The 23,082-nt window shown below is 42.9% G+C and overlaps 1 protein-coding gene across 2 annotated transcripts; it reads left to right on the plus strand.

Moving 5' to 3' along the window:
- The first annotated feature begins 9,363 nt into the window (after positions 1 to 9,363).
- il1b (interleukin 1, beta) lies at positions 9,364 to 16,463 on the plus strand. 2 transcript variants are annotated; one of them, XM_023826434.2, is made up of 7 exons: positions 9,364 to 9,495; positions 11,553 to 11,758; positions 12,401 to 12,452; positions 12,816 to 13,002; positions 14,624 to 14,800; positions 15,388 to 15,524; positions 16,063 to 16,463. In XM_023826434.2, exons 2-7 carry the CDS (start codon positions 11,715 to 11,717, stop codon positions 16,282 to 16,284), a joined length of 819 nt encoding a protein of 272 aa, XP_023682202.2. In that variant the 5' UTR covers positions 9,364 to 9,495; positions 11,553 to 11,714; the 3' UTR covers positions 16,285 to 16,463. The 2 variants fall into 2 exon arrangements, with proteins under 2 accessions (XP_023682202.2, XP_023682201.2); XM_023826433.2 differs by lacking the exon at positions 9,364 to 9,495 and having other exon boundaries at positions 11,096 to 11,758.
- Positions 16,464 to 23,082: the final 6,619 nt, after the last annotated feature.

The following is a 23,082-nucleotide window of genomic DNA, read 5'->3' on the forward strand; positions in this document are numbered from 1 at the left end:
TTCGAAATTTTTTCACTGAAATTGTTTTTGAAAATGACTATTGTTGCTCTCAGAAAGAGTTAAAAAAAATTGTAATTTACACTGTAGTCTTAACCTGACTTTACACTGTAGACTTAACCATGACCTTGGTGTCCTCACTGGTTGCTACAGGCATGATTCTGATAATGTACTTTGATTTCATGTTAATACTTGGCTCACTGATTTTCTGTTGAATAAGTATTTAGTGCTGGGCTTGTTCTGATGACATCTGTAAAGCCATAAACTATTGATTAAGATCTGAATAAAAACCAGTTTATATGCAGTAAAGAATTACTTTCACGAAAACAGTATAATCTACAAAGACCCATGTTAATCATTTATATCTCCACCTGCTACTAGTATGCAGAGATGAAACTGGCTCTGAGTTTCGTTGTGATTGTCTAATGATTATGCGAAATGTTGCACAATATTTTATTTTCTTTTTTTTCTTTTTTTTTATTGAACTTAGGGACGACATAAAAATGTACAGGAAAACATTTTCAACATTAATGAAAAGTCAAATATAGAATAGAAAAAAGCCCCCCCCCCCTGCAAAAAAAAAAAAAACAAAACATGTAGCTAATAGCAAACCTGTTGGTCACCTAATGTTAAATGGAATCAGATACAAGATTGTCACTACGCAAAAACAACAGACAACAGACAACATTCCAGACCCACCAAGACAACAAAATATAAAATTAAACCTTAGTTACTCAGGGATGGCTGCCAACCCTAATTTTTGAACATGTGCAAAAAAAGGACCCCATATTTTATTAAACTTATGCAGTGGACCATTCAGTGTACACCTTATCTTTTCAACTTTAGCAAAAAATAGAACATCCTTAATCCATAATGAGTGAGGGGGAGGAACAATATTTTCTGAGAAACTTTTCAAAAAGCATCCCTGGCTTAGAGCTGCCATGTATTTCAGATCTGCACCTGTGTGACACAGACACCCAAAGTCTGGCTTATTGTCAGAAGGCGACCCCTTTGTTTTCATTTGCTCCCCCTGAATCACGGCATGCGAGCAGGAGTAGTGTACATACTCGTTTGAGTACACTGATAAGCCAGGCTTGTATGCTACTACAATGAAAATCCAAACAAGCTGACCAAGTTAACTTTTGTACATATACTTGCGTGACAGCTACACTAGGCCTCACATTGATAGAGATTATGGGCCCATGGAAGCTATCACATTGGGCCCCCCAATCCAGACCAATCAATCCAGTTACTTTCCTTTTTTTAAGGAGTCATCCTAACTCCCCCCCCCCCTTTACACCGCCCCCTGCCTGTGGTATCTGGCACCTATAGGTCCTGTGATTTGTGAGGTGAGGCCTTCATGGATTGTACTTCTTTGTCCAGCACATCTCACAGAAGCTCAATCAAATTGAAATCAGGGGACTTTGGAGACCAAGTCAACACCTTGAACTCTTTTTCATGTTCCTCAAACAATTTATTCAGTGGGGCAGGGGGCTTTATCCTGCTGAATGAGGCCACTACCATCAGGGAATACCGTTGCCATGAAGGGGTGTACATGGTCTGCAACAATCTTTAGATAGGTGGTGCATGTCAAAGTAACTCCCACATGAATGCCAGGTATCCAAAATGAGAAGGAGAATGTCCCAGGTGGACAACCAAACTTACTATCTGGGATGGAGGAGTTCAGGATGGTGAGGACAATTGGCAACAGTCTTCTGCATTTGGCCAGTGCACTGAGCTCTGTTTCCCAGGGGTAGAACCACTGCTAGTTACAATACAAAATTTTACACAGAACACACTACACAGGGCAGAGGATGTTCCAGATGGGTATCAGAGATACTGACATATGCCTAACTTGTAAGACGGATGCACCAGATAATTACCTGCATGCTTTCTGGTATTGCACACCGGTCAACGAATTCTGGCAAAGGATTTGTGAAGACTTATCGACACACCTAGGGCATCCCATCCCACCCTCCCCCTCACTCTGCCTGCTTGGGGACCTCACTGACACTAATATGGACATGAATAAATCTTGCATGCTTCTCACAGTACTAACCATTGCTAAGAAAACAATCCTTCTGAACTGGAAGTCAAAAGAGAATTTAAACATAAATCTGTTCAAAAATCTACTCTGGGATTATGTTTCCATGGAGAGGATGTCTGCCTGTAAGAAAAATCAATTGATCGATTTTGAAGACAGTTGGACTCCAATAATGAATTTTTTAACGTAATGTCGTCAGGGGTGGTGGGGCCTTGCCGTCTCCGTCCCGGGTTGGGGGCTGGGGGTGGGGGGGCTGGGTTGTTGGGGTCCTCTGGTGTTTCTCTTGGCTGAGGGCGCGTGGTCAGTGTCTCTGGGTGGCCGCTGGCCTGGCCTGGTGGGGGCGGTGCGGGGGGTGGGGGGGTTCTGCCCCCGCGGGGTGGGTGGCGCGCTGGGGGGGGATCGGGGGGTGGGGCCTCTGGGTTCCGCCTGGGCCGCTGCGCTGGGGTGCGTGGGTTTGGGGGCGTGGGCTCTATCTGCTGGGGCTGCTGCTCCGGCTCCCGGGCGGGTGGTCGCCCGCATGCTGGGGGGCCTGGTCTGCCCGGGCCCGTTGCCTGGTGGGGACGGGTCGTTGTCTGCCGTTGGCGATTCCGGCGCGGGGCCCTCGGGCGCTGTGGGGTGGTTTGGGGGGGGCGGTGGGGGGAGCCTCTGCCTCGCCTGGGGGGGGGTCTGGGGTGGCCGGGGGGCGGGGGTCACCCCGCCTGGCTGGTCCGGCTCCCCGTTTGCCGGGGGGGTCTGGGGTTGTCCCGTCCTTGGCCACGAGCTGGGGTCTCATCGGGCGTGGTGGGGTGGGTCTCTCCCGGTCTGCGCCTGGGGGGGGGGGGGCGTTCCCTGCTGCTGGGCTGCCTGTGCCGCCCCTGAACACCTCGGTTGGCCGTCCCTGCCGGCTGTGCGTGGTCAGGGATGGGGACTAATCGGGGCCAGTCGGGGATCTGGCCCCGGTGCCGGGGGGGGCCCACTCCTGGCACGCCCTTATTGCTCCCCTGGGTCCAACACCACATTTCACACAACACTAGGGCCTTGAGGGGCGGTGGGGAGGTGCACCGAGACACTGCCCCTCAATTTTTACTTACATGTTAGACACCACATGACACTAGGGCTGAGGAGGTGGGTTGAGGCAGGTGGGGCTCTGCCGTCTGCCAGCGGTGGGGTGCCCATGCCTCAACTGCTCGCCCACTTTTTGCACCTTAGTCATATACGCAGTCCATATTACATTAGGGCCTTGGGGGTGCGGGGAGGGGGATGGGGGACTCTGCCATCTGCCAGTGGTGGGGCCCTCATACCCAAACTGCACCCACTAATTTTAATGCATAGTAGACATAAACACACAACTCTCTCACACATGTACATGCACACTTCACACCAACATGGGTCAGGGAGGGGATGGGGGCTGAGGGGCCCCCTCTAACTCTCTGTCTCTGGCCCTGTGCGGGTGGGGTGGCCCGCCGGGGGGAAGACCCATTATGGGGGGGTTCGGGTGGCCCTGGCGGGTATGGGCGGCCTCCTCTCTTGGGCCGCGGGCCGGGTGGTGCTTGGCTCTGCTGCGCCGTGGTGGGGCCCTGGCGGGCGGTCCGGGGAATCTTGGGACACTCTGGGCCCTGCTAGGCGGATTGGGGGGTTCGGTCTGGGCTGGGCGGGGTGTCTGCCGCTCCCCGGTCGCCGCGGGTCCGCTCCCGGGTGGGGGGGGGGCTCTTTGTATGGGCCCCCCTTGGATCATCCTGCAGTGTTGGGGGGGAGGCGTGCCGGGTCGCTGCAGTGGGCGGCGGCCCGTCCTCCCGGGGGGCGGGCTGGGGGGGCTGGGGCTCCCCCGGTGTGTGGGGGGCCGTCCGCCGGGGGGTGGGGGGGGTGGTCCCGGTGGGTGGGGCCCTTCGGCCCTGGACCCGCCTGCCCCGGTGGGGGGGTTGCGGGTGGGGCTGGGGGGCTCGCCGCCCGTCCTCCCTCTGCGGGCCTCCCTGTGCGGGGGTTGGCGCCCCCTTAGTCCCTCGCGGGCTCCCTCTCGGGTTGGGCGGGTGGTTGTCTCTGGGATGCGTGGCTGTGGGCCCTTGTGCCGGGGGGGCAGTAGGGTGGCCTCGGTTGCCTGGTTCTCCTGCCTTCGCCTTGGGCCTGGGGGGGGGGGGGGGGTGCTGCCGCCTCCCCTGACGGCATTAAATGCCAGCACATCCAATGACAAATCAGGTCACACCTACACTTGCACATGCATACAAGACTGGTTGAGCGATCAATATCATTATTATTATTACTTTTTAGGGTATGTTATAGACTTAGGAATTGAAATATACATATATAACGGTACGATTACGTGTGTGTATGCTACATATATATAATACCGATTTGTATTAATTATTATTAGTATCACTGATGTTGTTATAATTCTTGTTGTTTGATGAGTGTTATGTTTCTTATGGTTGTTTGTATTCTGTATTCCCCTATACTTCATCTTTTTTCCATCCCGCCTACATTATTAGTGTTATTATTTCTGTATACCTTTTTTTTTTTTCTTTTCTCTCTCCCCCTCTCCCCATGGTGATTGATGTCTGTTATTGTTACGCTTGTTGTTTTTGTACCCCCCCTGTTTTTCTCCTTTTCCACGGTACTGGTGAGTTCGGAGCGGCCACAAACTTTACTCTTGAATGTAATGTAAAATAAAGTTGTCCTCCGAAGAGGGGGGGTGGTGGTGGGCAATAAAAAAAAAAAAAAAAAAAAAAAAAAAAAAGAACCACTGCTAGTACCCTAACACACCCTGGAAATGGGTGAGATGCAGTGTAGAGTGTGCAGAATGTAATAAAGAATTCTGGGCATATTCAACCCACGAGAGATACTGACTTCAATCAGTCTGATTCTGGGCACAATAGGAATGGAAGGAACTGTGAAATATCCTGTTTTAGGCATTATCCATTGGTCTGGGGGTGAAGCCCAGTGAAACTCCCATCCGACAGCAAAATAGCCATCGGAACCGGGCTGTAAACTGTGGATCCCAATCACTGATGATATCTTCTGTCATCCAGGCATGTTGGAATACAACTCTGGAGCCAAGGAGAGCTTAGGCAGTGGGAGAAGCAACCACATCTTCAGAAACCTGTCAATGACTACAAGTATTGCCCTGAGTTTTAGGCAGGTCAGTGATGAAATCTAAGGTGATGTGAGACCAGGGGTGCTGTGCACAAACAAGCACGCACACACAAGCACCCACACTCACGCACGTACACACGCACATACACACACTTACGCCTTTTAGCTAGATGATGCCATAACAAATTACTTCCCTTTTAGTTTAATTCTATGACTTTAATAACATTAGCAGCACTGTCTGTGGTAATGCAGACTTGTCGTGTATCGTCTAGTTTCCACGCTCTAAGCGCAGCTCTGAATCCCCTGTGTGATCTCTAATGCCCAGCATGATCATTTCTTCAGTTTGGTCACCTGCAGCATGGCTTGCACTTTTCCCAATTTTCTACCAGTTTCCAATCAAATGAACCTTCAGTCTCATGTATGGTTGGCATTTAGTGGGGAAAAAAGTTTACATTTTTATTTTAAACTTTATACTGTTATACAGTTTGGGCTGCGCTAGTATTTACTAGTGGGCAGGTCAGATTTGGGATCGATTTTCAGGAGTTTCTTAAATCTGTTTTTTTTTTTTTAACAGTGGCAATGTAAATAATATTTTTTGCTTAAAGATTACATCTCTCGACTGGCCTGGGACGCCTTGGGATTCCCCCGGTGGAGCTGGAGGAGGTGGCTGGTGAGAGGAAGGTCACCAACATGTTCGCTGGACCATACCACCAACTGTGATGTTTAAGCAAACATTCCCTTTACTTGCTGATTGGCTACTACACTTTCTTAATATATCACTTAAAACAGACATTTTTCCATTTTCTTTGAAATAGGCTGAAGTTCAACCAAAAGCATCCTTAGATAATAGGGTCCTTAATAACTATAGATCAATTGCTAATCTTCCTTTTATGAGTAAGAGTTTAGAAAGGGTTGTTTACCTTCAGGTTTTTGAATTCTTGCAAAATGATGTCTCTGAAAATTCTCAGTCATGTTTTAGAACCTGACATGGGTTCAAACTGGTTTATAACATACAGTATATGAGAGGCAGAAGTTTTCAGGTCAAGCGAGGTGCTCCCACTAGGGAATCTTATTAGAAACTTTGTTGCTAAATTTCACTTTTATGCTGATGATATCCAGCAGGATGTATCAGTCAGGCCTGGGGATATGCAATAAGTACCTATAATTTAATGAAGATAAAACAAGTAATTGTTATGGGTCCCGGGTACTTAGGGACAACTTGAAGTCAAGGCTGAACAATGTGATACCACAGCAAACCTGAGGTCAGAAATCTTGGTGTAATTCTTGACTGTGAAGTAAGCCACATTCAAACACTCCAGAGACAGCATTTTATCATCTGAGGAACATGCCAAAGATTGGATCTTTTACCATGTACTGATGCTGAAAAATTGATACATGCCTTTATCACAAATCACTTTGACTATTGTATTTTCCTTTACAGGTTTGATAAAAACAACTACAAATAATTTACAAATAATTCAGAATGCTGCTGTCAGAATATTAACAAGTAAGAAAACATAAGAACATAAGAAATTTACAAACGAGAGGAGGCCATTCGGCCCATCAAGCTCGTTTGGGGAGAACTTAGCTAATAGCTCAGAGTTGTTAAAATCTTATCTAGCTCTGATTTAAAGGAACCCATGGTTTTAGCTTCCACTACAATAGCAGGAAGACTATTCCATACTCTGACTACACGCTGTGTAAAGAAGTGCTTCCTCAAATTTGTTTTAAAATGTTCTCCCGCTAATTTCCACTTATGGCCACGAGTTCTAGTATTTAGACTAATATTGAAATAGTCATTTGGCTGAACAGCATCCAGACCCGTTAGAATCTTATAGACCTGAATCATATCCCCCCTTAGTCTCCTTTGCTCAAGGCTGAACAGATTCAGTTCCGCTAACCTCTCCTCGTAAGACATTCCTCTAAGACCAGGAATCATTCTCGTAGCTCTTCGTTGCACCTTTTCTAAGGCAGCAATGTCCTTCTTGAGGTATGGTGACCAAACCTGCACACAGTATTCTAGGTGGGGTCTTACCAAGGAATTATATAAGTGTAACATCACCTCCCTTGACTTAAACTCCACACATCTAGAGATATAACCCAACATTCTGTTCGCCTTTTTTATTGCTTGCCCACATTGGCGAGAGTGGGACATGGAAGCATCAACATACATACCGAGATCTTTCTCGTAATCAGCTACCTTTATTTCAGTGGAACCCATAAAATATCTGTACTGTATATTTCTGCTCCCTGCATGGATTACCTTACATTTATCTGTGTTAAATTTCATCTGCCAAGTATCAGCCCATTCGCTAATTAAATCTAGATCCCGTTGAAGCCTCTCTGCTGCTAGATTAGTATCTGCTACCCCACCCACCTTGGTGTCGTCTGCAAATTTAACCAGTTTACTGTATGTATTCGTGTCAATATCATTAATGTAAATTAGGAACAATAGTGGTCCTAAAATTGAACCCTGCGGTACCCCACTATAAACGGAGGCCCACTGTGACATTGTGCCTCTAATAACTACTCGCTGCTTCCTATCAGTTAGCCAGTTTTTGATCCAAGCTGCCACAGTTCCTAAAATTCCTGCAGCTTTAAGCTTTAACAAGAGCCGTTTGTGGGGGACAACATCAAAGGCTTTCTGGAAATCTAAGTAAATCACATCATAGGCCTTTTTGTGATCAATTTCACTTGTAGCTTCCTCAAAGAACTCAAGCAGATTCGTTAAGCAGGATCTACCTCTCCTAAATCCATGTTGGCTATCCTTTATAATGTTATTTGCATCTAGGTAATCTACCATTTTCACTTGAATTATAGCTTCCATTATTTTTCCAGTAATGCTAGTTAAACTGATTGGCCTATAGTTTGCTGGATTACTTCTATCCCCTTTTTTGAATATGGGTGTTATATTAGCATGCTTCCAATCTGATGGTACCACACCCGCAGATAATGATTTCTGGAATATTAAAGTTAAAGGTTGGCTAATAATATCCCTCATCTCTTTTAAGACTAAAGGTAAGATGCCATCAGGCCCCTGCAATTTATTTATTTTGAGTTTAGCTAGGCTTAGTATCACATCAACCTCAGTTATACATATATTGGTCATAGACGATGCTGTATTCGTATTAATTGGTGGTAAGTTACTTGTGTTCTCTATTGTGAACACCCTTGAAAAATAATCATTAAACTCGTTTACCATATCAATTTCGTTATCAATTATAACGAAAATTTAGTGATTTCAGCTTTTAGTGCTCTCTTGGAGTTAAAATATTAACAAGTAAGAAAACAGATCATATCGCACCAAACCCGTGTAACCCTCACTGGCTGCCCGCATCTTTTACATCAGAAAATTATGATTCTTTCACTTATTTATAAAGTGAAAGCTATATGTTGGTCTTTGTTCCAACTTCCCGCTTACAAAGGTTTCAGATAACACTGTTTTGTTCTGTATCACTCACTCTAAAGCCAAACCATTTCCAAACAACATGTGTAGGATTTGTACCTTTTTTTGGGACTAAAATATCTGTGACAGCACTACTGGCTTTTCACTCCGTCTCTGTCATTGTTTCTGCAGTGAAGTTAAATTGAAATCTAGTCACAATAAGGAGTGCATTTAAGATGAATAGCCAATGCACAGAAATTGCATACTGCATACTGAGCTTGCAAAATCTCTGTGGAACCTAACAAAATGAATATATCTCGATAATTAACTTTCAAAACTATGCATCTAAAGATATCGTTCATATCGCTGTGCTCCATACATCAGTTTGGTGGCATTGGGTTTGCTGAGTACATCCTGGTAATCAGGGGAATATGGAATTTGGAGTCAGTTTCAAGGCTTTCTACCAAAGTGGAGTATGCAGGCAGCTGCAAGCATTTAGTGAAGCAGGACAAGTTCCATGAGGTTATGTCTCCTGAGCACCAAGAGATGTGGGGATCATGCTTATAGAGGGACGGGTCGCTGAGAGAACAGCTGCATGTGTTCCTGATGAAATAAACCTATTTGTCAAAATTTGCCAGGGGTATGAATAATTCCGGGTTTTACTGTACATGGTGCAAATGCTGGGAACTGGGGTTATCTGACTCTGGATGGTTGCAGATCCTGGGGGAGGTTGTGTAACCTGTTTGAAATCCTCTAGATTAAGATCTCCCCCCCTGCATCCCACCTTCATCTGGAGATCCTAGTTGATTCCTCTCCAGTATGGCTCCAGTATGGCTCCAGTATAACTGGCTTGCTCCACCCACTGACTGCTGCAAGGATTCAGAACTCGATGGTGAGTTCAGTGGCAGGACTTGAACGCTGGCAGATCTCCAAAAGATAGTTCCTGACTTCTTCTCCCTGAATGGAATGCAGGAGAAAGTGCTAAGAAGAAAGATAGATGCAGGTAAATGTAACAGAGTAAAAGTATGCATTTCTTTCTGCAGATGTCCTTGAGTAAGAGTATAAAGTATTCACTGTTAAAACAACTTATTAAAGTACATTTTATTTCAAAAAGTTACTTAAGTAGGCCTAAGTGTAACAGAGTAAGTGTAGGATGTTACTACCCTCCTCTGCTCAGAACCAACAAAATAACGATGCCAGGTTTTTGTGGTGGTGTGGTGGCAGTAGCCCTCGGTACATTTTGCACCCAGGTGGGGGGAAGGGGGGTCACCCTAGGTAGATTTATTGTGATTGGCCAGTTGTGGTTATAGTTACAATGGATTTTTTTCACATTTACTTACTGTATGTGGTCAGGATGCTCCCACTTAGGGCAACATTTCCGAGCACCAATTCGTCACACCACAGTACTCATTACTTTGGCAAGAGGTCCAATCTTTACTTTTTATCCGCTCAGGCAGCATGTCTCTCAGCCATGCTCATCTTCCATTATTACATCTAAACTGCTCTGTTCATGACAACTTGCCGATGATGACAGAAAAAAGTATTGCAAAAGGGAAGTCCTGCCTTTCCTAAGGCCAACAGAAGGAGCATGTTTGTTCTTGCCTTAACTTGTACTTTTGTAAGACACTCTGGGATTGCCAAGCCTCGTATCACCATGAAATAAAAATATATATATTGGCAGAGTCTGGAGAGAATCCCCCAAGGCAAATAATTTCCACCCACTCTGTCCAGCACTTGAAGTTGGAAAAAATGGGTACTTGTCATTCAGTACCAGGTGCCGGTACCCCCCCCCCCTTCTCATTCAGCACCAAGAGCCGGTACCCCCCCCATTATCATTCAGCACCAGGAGCCGGTACCCCCCCCCCCCTTATCATTCAGTACCAGGAGCCGGTACCCCCCCCCCTTATCATTCAGCACCAGGAGCCGGTAAACCCCCCCCCCCCCCCTCTTATCATTCAGCACCAGGAGCCGGTACCCCCCCCCCTTATCATTCAGCACCAGGAGCCGGTACCCCCCCCCCCCTTATCATTCAGTACCAGGAGCCGGTACCCCCCCCCCCCTTATCATTCAGCACCAGGAGCCGGTAAACCCCCCCCCCCCCTCTTATCATTCAGCACCAGGAGCCGGTACCCCCCCCCCCTTATCATTCAGCACCAGGAGCCGGTACCCCCTCCCCCCCCCCTTATCATTCAGCACCAGGAGCCGGTACCCCCCCTCCCCCCCCTTATCATTCAGCACCAGGAGCCGGTACCACCCCCCCCCCCCCCCGTCATTCAGCACCAGGAGCCGGTACCCCCCCCCCTTGTCATTCAGCACCAGGAGCCGGTACCCCCCCCCCCCCCTTATCATTCAGCACCAGGAGCCGGTACCCCCCCCCCCCTTATCATTCAGCACCAGGAGCCGGTACCCCCCCCCCTTGTCATTCAGCACCAGGAGCCGGTACCCCCCCCCCCCCCCCTTATCATTCAGCACCAGGAGCCGGTACCCCCCCCCTTGTCATTCAGCACCAGGTGCCAGTACCCCCCCCCCCCCCCTTGTTACTCAATACCAGCATATATTGAGAAGTACGGGAAAAACAAAGAGGTGCAGGTACTGCATTCCAGTGTCGGCTCACTTCAAGCACTGACTCTGTGCAAATTTAACCTGTTTGCTCCAGATCTATGTATAAAAACTGGTTCAACTGGCTGAATTAAAGAATTTTTTTTTAAATATTTTTTGGACTGCCGGAGGAAACCAGAGTAGGCTTCAAAGCCCGAACAATGCTACCCAATAAACCATCACGCCCTCTTAAAATGACAATACATTATGAATTTATTAATCTGTTGTCGGTATTAACTCCAAGACTGAATAAAAGAGAATGTCTATATCCATGTCAATTATTTATTGCGAAACTTAAAACAGCAGTCCATTTAAGATTAATGTGAATAAATCGTGAATGAGAATGGAATTGTCTAGTTTACGGAGAACTGTCAATTTCAGAGTGAAGTATATTAGAAAATATACCTATATCAACAAAGATCATATTCACATTTATTAACTTGTTTCTTTGTTACACAATAGATCCCCAACCGGATGTGAAACAGAATTTCCTCAAAATGCGAACATAAATAGGCGAGTCTGAAAGTCAAATTTGAAATACTTCCAAAGAAGGATCTACACCAGAACCTCAATATTATAACAACACATCCAGTTTACTGTTCTACTTCGGACTTATTTGCAGACATGATGTGTAACGCTGGTTTCGACCTGAGCCAGGCCCTAGAATGGTAAGCTTCGCCGTAAAACCCATCATAAGTTGTTATTTAAAAAAAACTTTGTTACAGTTTTATACGTAGAATAACATTCATATGCACACATAGTCTGGTAGCATTTACTTCTACTGTGAGATAGTTTCAACTGAGTATCAGGGTACGTGAACTGGTCTGATGATTGCTGATGAGAAATGAAGAGGGTATCATGCTGAATAACACATTTATAATTGGATAGTGTTCTGATGTGTGAGCGATTTTTTCTGTACTTCAGCGCATAGAGCATTGTGATGTTAACACAAAGGTCATGGGCTCACATCCCTGAGCAAACACCTGTGTAGTTCTAACCCTTTCTTGTACTGTATGTCGCTTTAGATAAAAGCAATAAATGAGTAAATGGAATTTATGTGTCTTTCAATAGAATAAAATGATTTCTATCATTGCAATAATTGGCTCAGTTTATTCAATTAGTGAACTAGACCAGGCTGTGCACTACAGATGTAGCCCTTCATTGGCCAGACACCTGAAATCTGTATGATAAATATAGTTTGACAAATAAATGGTATAATGTATAATGAAATATTAAATATGTATGTAACACGCAGAAAGATAATCAGTTTATGTAACCTCAAGTGTAATATAAATCCTTGTTTTTTTTAGCTCTGACGGATGTGGTGTTAAATCCGAAATGAGCCCACAACATCCATTTAAGGTGAGAAATCCTGGCTTTTCTCCTTTAAAGTGCAGTTTTAGGTCCATGTAGGTTTACGGGCAGCTTCTCGTTTTTGGGTTTCACTGAAAAAAAGATTTTCTGTTACACAGTATTACCGCAACAGCTTACAAATACAGCTTCTGTCAAAAGTCCATAGCTTAAAGTTTTGATGCATGCATCACATGAGTACATGTACTCAGTGTTCTGTTATTTATTTTTTTGTATAACTAATTCAGAGATAATTGATTGTAGAATTAGCATCTAGCACCTAAACCTAACCCAAAAAGTTGCGATAGTTACATCCATAAAATCTAACATCTGATGTATGGATGAAAATATTTCCTGTTCACTGTCTTTGATCAGCGGGAGGGATCGCTGTGTGACCTGCACTCTGGGATTAGGCTGGAAGTCACCCTGCACCCTCACAACATGCGGCAGGTGGCCAACCTCATCATCACCATGCACAGGATCAAGAACAACCAAAGGCTGAAGGGCACAGAGTTCAGTGACCAGGAGCTGCTCAACATCATGCTGGAGAGTGTTGTTGAAGGTAGAGGAAAGCTCAATGACTTTTAAACCCTTAGTTTGAATACAGTTACTTCCTTTTTCCATAATGAAAAGCATTTGGATTTTTACTTCTATAGTATGATGAACTAGGGCTGGGCGATATGACTGAAAACTGTATCACGATATGAGTGTTTCATATCGGTCGATATCGATAATTATTGACATTTTTTATGACCCATTTAAAATAAAGACCAGGAGAAAAATATATTACATTTAAACATTTTTATTTTAAACATGTCAACAACCATGGAAAATAAAGTGTTTTTAAAATATGTGCAGTGTTTTGTAAACATAAATAAAACTGACGTAGACTGAGATACAGTACATCTGTAATATAAAAAAACAAACCTGATACAGTACAGTAACATTGTTTGAAATATAAAACCTGCAGAAATATGAAAAAGTAACTCTTCAAGTTATTCTTACTCTAATCATACTTGAAGTTGAACTATTCAAGTATATTTTCAGTCCAGGTTTTGTGCTAGGAAAAGACACACATGCAAACACTAACGAGGAAGACGCGATACGTAGGGAGCCGGAACCCGGAAGTGCGCCGTAAACACAGAGAGGAAAGAGAGAAGGGGAAACAAAAGACACGGCAGACTCGAAACGAAACACGGGATACGCGAAAAACCGGACAACATGACACATACAAACCGAAAGGATACAGACCTATAACTTAATATTCAGGAGACGGGGGGCGAGCGGCGTTAGGGAAGGGCGAGGCGACCGTCACAGTGATTCACAAAAAACCGGCAGAACTTCCATAAAGCAGTTGTTTTGCTGTGCTACGACCATTTATGACAGCTGCGTTTCCGGTGTTCCGGGCAATTCAGTTTCCCTATGTTTCCCCTGTCGCGCGCTGATTTGTACACGGTTTCGCTGTTGTTTTCATGTCTTTTTACGAAGCTCTTGAGGTAAACAAGCCACATATTTTAAAACATCACATGTTTTTTGTTTTTACTGATAATAAATGAAAGTATTTAATTCGCTGGATAGAGATATTTCTTGATGAAAACGGTATAGTATTTCTTATAAGACTATATTATGCGTGACGAACTACTGTATTCGCATGTAATACTGTACCTGAGTGATTTTCAGACATCCCACATACATATTTGCCTAAATATTAGGAGAAACATTATTTCCTGACATCCAGGATATTTGGTTCCCCCCTGTTAAAACAGGTATACAGCAACTCTGGGCCTCGGTACTAATAACAATACAGTATTCACATGTAATAATGTACTTGAGTGATTTTCAGACATTTCACATACCTCTTTGATTTAATATTAGGGGAAACATTATTTCCCGATAGACAGGGGAAACATAGGGAAACCGAATTGCCCGGAACACCTGTTCGGATCCAAACTAGCTTCGCAACCTCTGTTTTCTTCCGACGAAGAATAAAAAATATCGAACGTTTTATCGAACACATTTTTTATTGATATCGATCACGTGTCTATCGCGATACATATCGTAATCGTTTTATCGCCCAGCCCTATGATGAACCCTCTACTGGCTATTTACTAACACTAGCAATCTTAGCGACTTAAAGCAGGACTGTGCATCTGAAAATCTCTTCCCCTCTTCCTCCCCCACAGAGTGTGTGGTGAGGGATGTCGCTGACCAAACACAGAGCAGTGACACAGTATTCACCAGCACGAGCCGGATGGAGGAGTGCAACGTGTGTGACCAGTATCAGAAGAGCCTAGTGCTGCACGAGGAGGCCCTTGAGCTGCAGGCTATGTGGCTGCAGGGTGGCACTTTCAGTCACAGAGGTAACCCACCCATGCAACTATTTCTGGGAAATTCAAAATTAAACCATTGTACCAATGAATGCTGGACATTTTCAATGGGGGAAGTTCAGGCTCCCACTTCCTGTTCTTTGAATGCCCATTTGACTGATACTCTTATTCATAGAAGCGTCTGCGGTCAGTATGGCAAGCGTGGAATTTCAGCTAACTGAACCAAAACAATCAGTCCAGGAATATAGGCAAAACACGGGATTTATTAAAGGGACGACAATCCGGAGCACAGAGAAACACTAGCGATATGAAGACGTCAATGCCCGGACTGGGGAAACATACTCTAATGCGGACTTAAATACACAGGACTAATTAGACACAACAAGAAACAGCTGATAACACGGGGATTCCACACGAGGTAGCGAGGGGGGCGTAGCACACAGGAGGATTAGCACAAGCAGGGCATGACATGTACTATCAATCCTGTGATAAGGCTACCAGAGCTTGAGTTTAATCTTGTAGCATAATCATTGGTACAATAACCTCTGTTTAAGTGGGTATATAATTCATCCAAGAGGTGGTTAGGAAATAGCCTTAACAAAATCATGTTCAATCTGCAGTGAGACTGAACCTGTCGACATATGTGAGTCCAAGTCTACCGGGTGGCTCCGCTCAACCAGTCGCCCTGGGCATCGCTGGGACCAACCTCTACCTGTCATGCTCCGTGAAGCAAGAAACACCCATTCTCCAGCTGGAGGTCTGTAACATATGGGGTGAATTTATACCGAGTGCACCAAGCACTGAGGTTACGGCTGTTTGAAGTGGAATGGTATTTATGGTCTCCAAAATGAACAAATGGAATAAATATGGTTGTTTACTTGGTCGTCTCAAAACACTTAGAGGAAATCTGACATCTTGTTTCTCCCTAAGTGTGCTCAAGTTCCTCCCCAAGTACTTTTTGAGTCTAGTAGTTTCATGTTTGGGGACACAAAACAGTAAATGGATAAATCGAAACACATGCGTCCTGTAATGGACTGGCATCCCATGCAGAGTGTTACAGTGCTGCATCACATTTGTATTTGGATCATCAGTTGGGTGACGAATGGCTGAATAAATTAGTTAATTAATACAATTAGTACAACCAATTAGTGCAGGAAGGTTATGACAACGTAAACTGTGCTGAGTAACCTGTTTTAAAATCTAACATGGGTCTGGCTTTTACCAGTGATTGATTGTATTTGTGGTCTGACCAGCAACTAGTTTTCCATCCCAGTTTGCCTTTTCTTCTCCCTCAGGAGGTCAACAGTAGCTCCAAGCTGAAAATCATCAGTGCCCAAGCTGACATGGCGCGCTTCCTGTTCTTCAAGAGGGGCTCTGCTCTGACCATGACCAGCTTTGAGTCTGCCAAGTACAACGGGTGGTTTATCAGCACCGCTATGGAGGACGGAGAACGTGTGGACATGTGCACCACACAGGATAGCAGTCGTCTCACATCCTTCATGGTCAAACAGGTGTGAAGCCTTTTTTATTTGTTAATTTACCAGTGCCTATGTATGTATGTACCAAGTACAACTACACTATGTGCCTCATTGTTTTGATGTCGTTTGGTTGAAAAATACCAACCCTTCAAGAGCTAACGCACTTCGCCACTAGGTGGCGATTTATTTTAAGTCACATATAACATGTTATTTTATACTAGGGCTGGGCGATATGACTGAAAACTGTATCACGATATGAGTGTTTCATATCGGTCGATATCGATAATTATTGACATTTTTTATGACCCATTTAAAATAAAGACCAGGAGAAAAATATATTACATTTAAACATTTTTATTTTAAACATGTCAACAACCATGGAAAATAAAGTGTTTTTAAAATATGTGCAGTGTTTTGTAAACATAAATAAAACTGACGTAGACTGAGATACAGTACATCTGTAATATAAAAAAACAAACCTGATACAGTACAGTAACATTGTTTGAAATATAAAACCTGCAGAAATATGAAAAAGTAACTCTTCAAGTTATTCTTACTCTAATCATACTTGAAGTTGAACTATTCAAGTATATTTTCAGTCCAGGTTTTGTGCTAGGAAAAGACACACATGCAAACACTAACGAGGAAGACGCGATACGTAGGGAGCCGGAACCCGGAAGTGCGCCGTAAACACAGAGAGGAAAGAGAGAAGGGGAAACAAAAGACACGGCAGACTCGAAACGAAACACGGGATACGCGAAAAACCGGACAACATGACACATACAAACCGAAAGGATACAGACCTATAACTTAATATTCAGGAGACGGGGGGCGAGCGGCGTTAGGGAAGGGCGAGGCGACCGTCACAGTGATTCACAAAAAACCGGCAGAACTTCCATAAAGCAGTTGTTTTGCTGTGCTACGACCATTTATGACAGCTGCGTTTCCGGTGTTCCGGGCAATTCAGTTTCCCTATGTTTCCCCTGTCGCGCGCTGATTTGTACACGGTTTCGCTGTTGTTTTCATGTCTTTTTACGAAGCTCTTGAGGTAAACAAGCCACATATTTTAAAACATCACATGTTTTTTGTTTTTACTGATAATAAATGAAAGTATTTAATTCGCTGGATAGAGATATTTCTTGATGAAAACGGTATAGTATTTCTTATAAGACTATATTATGCGTGACGAACTACTGTATTCGCATGTAATACTGTACCTGAGTGATTTTCAGACATCCCACATACATATTTGCCTAAATATTAGGAGAAACATTATTTCCTGACATCCAGGATATTTGGTTCCCCCCTGTTAAAACAGGTATACAGCAACTCTGGGCCTCGGTACTAATAACAATACAGTATTCACATGTAATAATGTACTTGAGTGATTTTCAGACATTTCACATACCTCTTTGATTTAATATTAGGGGAAACATTATTTCCCGATAGACAGGGGAAACATAGGGAAACCGAATTGCCCGGAACACCTGTTCGGATCCAAACTAGCTTCGCAACCTCTGTTTTCTTCCGACGAAGAATAAAAAATATCGAACGTTTTATCGAACACATTTTTTATTGATATCGATCACGTGTCTATCGCGATACATATCGTAATCGTTTTATCGCCCAGCCCTATTTTATACAAAACAAATTGTTTTGTTTTCGTTGCAAAAATACGCTATTGCAATGGCTCTCTACTTAAGATGAATTAAGATGTCAAAATGCAATTTGTGGCTAATGAGAAATCATATTGAATTCTTGTTCCTTTAAGATATCGTTGCCCGTGGCTAACAGTGAAGCACTTGTCATTTGTATTTATCTGAATTTTTGTTACGCTATAAAATGTAAAAGTAGCGCATTTTACTGGTTAGGATGAATCGCATAATGCGTTTTATGCACATCATGTATTTTAATTGTGACATTTAATTTATATTAAAATAAAATGAAGGCTACAATACCTATTTTTGTCATGTCTCTTCCCTTGGAAATGCGCCACTGAAGTGAATGACCGCAGTCAGGGCTATTTCAGTTAACTGAATGTATTTACCCCAATAGCGTCTTGGTGTTGTTTTTAAATGTCTGTATATTTATTTTCAAAAAGTTGTGAATGACCAAGTCACTACCAGCCATTCATTTTGTCATAGCTGCTGGAGTATGAAAAAGTAATGCTATTTGTAGGCAACAGGCTGGAACAGACATTTAATATGTCCAGAAGTCCAGTGGAATATTCTGGATTAGCGCCGGTCAGCCGATCAGCCATAACATTAAAACCACTGACAGGTGAAGTGAATAACATCAATTATCTCGTTACAGTGGCACCTGTCAATGGTGCCGTTGTATATAACAAATTAATAAATAATGGAAATTATCATCACAGGACTCGCAAAACTTCTGAATCTTTAAAAATTCCACCTGGAGACATATCCTAAAGGCCATTCTAGTCCCGTCAAGTTAGTCATACCAGCCACTTCGAATGACAGAGGCGATGTTGGGCTTCAGGGGCGAATATTAGACACAGCACTCTGTCAACTGAGCATCACGAACAACAAGAGAGGGAAGTAAAAAGAAACAACTGAGACAGTCGCTTTCATTAATTTTCAACACATTCACACGTAAAAATAAGTATTTTTTTGTTTAATAATATATGCATGTTTTTGGAATCAGATTTGTGCCAATATTATCAAGCAAAACTTTTTTGACATGAAAATCCCTTTAGACTAGCGCCCTCTATTGACCAGCCGGCACTGTATTTATCTCAGATTTTTTTATTTACTTGAAAAATAGATTTTAATGTATAACTTTATACAAAGAGCATTTATTAAAAAGTATTGACATCACTTGACGAAGGAGTCTGTTCATTTATTGTAACGCAGTATGTGTTATTGATTTTCACAAATATATCATCCGTTCTTCTTTCAACCGCTTATAGGCCTACCAGAGTTTTGCACCATATATTAACATCGACTACGGATCAGAAACTGGTCCGTCGCTGCAGTCAGCAAATGAAGTGAATGTTACGTTGTTTTTAGACGTAAATTCTGTACGTGTGCTATATGGACCAAAATCAAAACAGGTATATATAGCCTATACACAGCACACTCCTTATTTGTGACGCATTTACAGCATTTCCAGGTACAGTCGACCACGGTTATTACGATTCGACTTATAACGAAAACACGCTTGTAACGCTTCGATTCCAAATCCCCGACCTTCAGTAACGTTAAATTCCTTAAAGAAAACACGCATATAGCGATTCTTTTATAGCGAAAATTCGGCTATAACGATGTCTATACTGTCTTCCCCAAAGAAATATTCCAATGAATTTTTATTCGGTTATAACGATTTGCCTCAATCATTCCAGATTTAATAGTTTAAAATAAGTCCGACGTCAGCTTAATCGCGTAGCAGAAATGGTCTGTGCAGTAGCCGTCTGCGCTTCATGCGATGGCGCCCAAATATCGCTTACGAATAGAAGATTACAGTAACATCTGTGGGTATTTTTTGAATTTTCTATTAATGGGGGCTCCAATTGTAATGAAATCTGATTGTGTTTGATAAGGAAAATAATAGCGATTTAAATATTTTCAGAAAATCACTGTGGGGAGTTCATTTTCAACTGATAGATATGTACCGGTATATGTACCTTTTTTCTGTGCGTAGCGTTCTACCACCATGTAATATGTTATCGATTTCGTGGTCCATACTAAACGGTTGTTGAATTATAAAATACACGTTGCTTGATAGTAAAAAAGATGTTTTATTTTGATCATTACATGAAACAAAGTTTCATAGACAGAACTAGAAGGTCAGTGTTATTTTATACAGTCATAATACATGTGCCTAGCGATCAGTCATAATACATAGCAATCTTACATGAAAATGGATATAACGAAATTCGGTTATAACGAAAGAAATCTGCCGGCCCCAGAAAATCGTAATAACCGTGCTCGACTGTAGTTTATTTTAGTCCTACTATTGGAGTACACTTGGACTGCATTCTTAATGTTGCACCTATCGTCCGTGAATTGTCTTATTAGCTTCTGCAGTTCTTGGACGATCTTTCGTGACTCCCATGGAAGCTGAGCATGGCGCACGTACCCAGCCTGCCCCCCGGACAGCCCCGTGTTTATAAGGCGCTGAACGCCTGGCTGGCGCGTCGCTTTGGAAAACAGCGTCTGCTAAATAACATACATGCATTTTTCGCTAGGAAGAAGACAGTTGAAATCAAAGCGTGCCCCACTCCGAATAATAAAGTCCTTAGAATTACAATAAGGGACCGGGAACAATGTTGTTTGTTCAAATCTATCTATATATATAGTCATTAATCTGTGTATGCATATTTTAGTAGCCTATGACACGTACATGCTTCGTAAGCTTGCTAGGAGCACTAAACGAGCCGAAACGGAGGTCCGGCTGTCATAGTGCCTTAAAAGTCTGTTCGGCGACTGTCCCCGGTCCCTACGGTAGACAGTCCGTCTTGCATGTATGTAAGGTTATGGAATATGGATATTTATATTAATAACCCTTATGAAAATTCACTATGGTTTTTATGCAGTAACCATAGTTTTACTATGGTACCTCATGGTACTTTGGTACTACCCATAGTACAACCATGGTTTGGAAAGACCATGATAAAACAATGACCATAGTAAAACAAAAACCATGGTTTATGACCAAGGTTATACTAGGGTTTAACTGTATAGCGAAACCATGATAAAAACTAGTCATGGTGTCCATACTTACCCAAAAAAAAAACATGAAAAACGGCAAACCATTGTAGACCATGGTTATTTAATCATAGTAAAACCATGGTTATAATTTTCGTAAGGGAAACTATACGGTCTCCGCCTTTTTCGTAATAGATTTGGGTGGAGAAACGGAACAGCTTGAAGTATATATATTGGATAATTTGCAGAGAAAAGGCATCGGCACGCAGGATTTTATCTGGAAAATTATCTGGCTGCAGCGGGCTACGGTACAGCATGACTGACAATAAGGTAAGAGGCTCGGCGTCCTTTCCATTTATATTTTAGACTTTGCAAGTCATTTATTTGTCTTGTAAATAAATCGAACTCCACAGTTTTCATGGCTTATCTGAAGATTTTACATTTTAATTGCAACCCCACAGTCTACTCCTGAATAGTTAATTAGTTCTTATTTAAATTATGCATGCATATTGTTCGTTTTTGTTAATATTTTTTCTGCTCTTAGGAAGATCCCAGGAAAATCGCACTTTGAAATTGCATAGTAAACCTATAAACAGTTTTACTGTGTATTTTCAAAGTTCCACCATGATTTTTTTATTTTTTACAGTGAATTAAATTACTAAACATCAGAACAGGTAACCATGAAGTTCAAAGTAAAACAAGAGTTCAAAGTCGAACTGCAAACTTTATAGTATTACTACGAATGATTAAGGTTAGACTGTAAACTTAACCCTTTTATTGACAGTGCATTTCCTCCTGCGTTGAATGTGTGCTGGAGACTGATGACGGCAGGCAAGTCTTCCTGGGCGCGGACAACACGATAGAACTCTTTGAAGCGCAACAAGTGGATAAGAGGCACAGTGAGTAGATTAGGAGAATTCTGCACAATTTACATTTTCGTAAATATCTTCTATAATAAAGGTGTAAAACCCTCTGGTTTACGGCCACAGTCAAAAACGTGCTAAGGTTAATTGTACCATTTAAGGTACAGAAATTGACTATGAGGAACATTTTTGTACCATTAGGGTTACATTAATATTGTTTGTCCCTTGGGGATGTTCCCCAGAATCCATTTTTGTACCTTAAAAAGTACATTTACCTACAGCTAAGGGTACATTTGACAGCCACTGTGACAACCAAAGGTTCCAATTGGGGAGGTTTTTTTCTGTTTCCACAAGGAGAAACTCAATTTAATAAAAATCAGTGAATGCAATCAAAAATTGCCAAAAGTCTTGAATTTTGTTTGGTTACTTATGGTTAAGGTTAGGGCAGGTTATGTGTTGAGGTTGTCATAGTTGACATTAGGGTTACGCCCATAGAAATGAATGGAGTGTACTCATAAAGACATGAATTTGTGTGTGTGTGTGTGTGTGTGTGTGTGTGTGTGTGTGTGTGTGTGTGTGTGTGTGTGTGTGTGTGTGTGTGTGTGTGTGTGTGTGTGTGTGTGTCTGTCTGTCTGTCTGTCTGTCTGTCTGTCTGGGAGAATGGATAGAAACTTCGGGAAGAAACAGGGGGATGAAATGATGAATGTCAGTGGAGAGGTGCTGATCCTCGAGCAGCCTGGAATGAATCCAAACGAGCTCCGAATGATTTGTTTAGCTTGGATGTTTTAATAACCACTTTCTCACTTTGAGAACCATTGGAGAGACTAAGTCTCTTTCCCAAATGCCCATGGAATTTGACACTAGGCAATGTTACTCAATAGTTATTTCGTCTTCTCAAAAAGTGGAGGCATTCTGTCATCATCCACACTGTTGATGCTGGCACTGCGTTCAACATTTGACACGCCTTAGTAAAGGTACTGATCAATTCATGCCCAGAGGTAAATGATACCGTGCGTCGAACAGTAATCAAGCTGTCCTGGTACCGTTAAGGAGTTGATGGAGTGACCCTGATGTCCATTTTTTGGATTCGGCGTTGGAAAGTGACCCCTGAGCAGCAGGCATGAAGATATAACTGTTGGATGCTGCTGTGTCATATTTCTAAATATACTCATGTTGATTTTGTTGTTTTTCTATCCCAGAAATACAGGTATACAGAGCCTGTGCAGAGGATCGCTCAGTCCATATGGCATTCCATATTCAGATGAGCGGTAAATGCTTTCTTCTCACTGTCAAAGATGGATCTCTCA

The sequence above is a fragment of the Paramormyrops kingsleyae genome, chromosome 7 (genome assembly GCF_048594095.1).
Source record: "Paramormyrops kingsleyae isolate MSU_618 chromosome 7, PKINGS_0.4, whole genome shotgun sequence".
NCBI classification, from domain to species: domain Eukaryota; kingdom Metazoa; phylum Chordata; class Actinopteri; order Osteoglossiformes; family Mormyridae; genus Paramormyrops; species Paramormyrops kingsleyae.

Excerpts from the sequence above, each read along its gene's own strand:
- il1b (XM_023826434.2), top strand. The coding sequence starts at position 11,715 with ATGATGTGTAACGCTGGTTTCGACCTGAGCCAGGCCCTAGAATG. Across the intron at positions 12,453-12,815 it reads GCCCACAACATCCATTTAAG|CGGGAGGGATCGCTGTGTGA; the intron begins GTGAGAAATCCT and ends GTCTTTGATCAG. Across the intron at positions 13,003-14,623 it reads GCTGGAGAGTGTTGTTGAAG|AGTGTGTGGTGAGGGATGTC; the intron begins GTAGAGGAAAGC and ends CCTCCCCCACAG.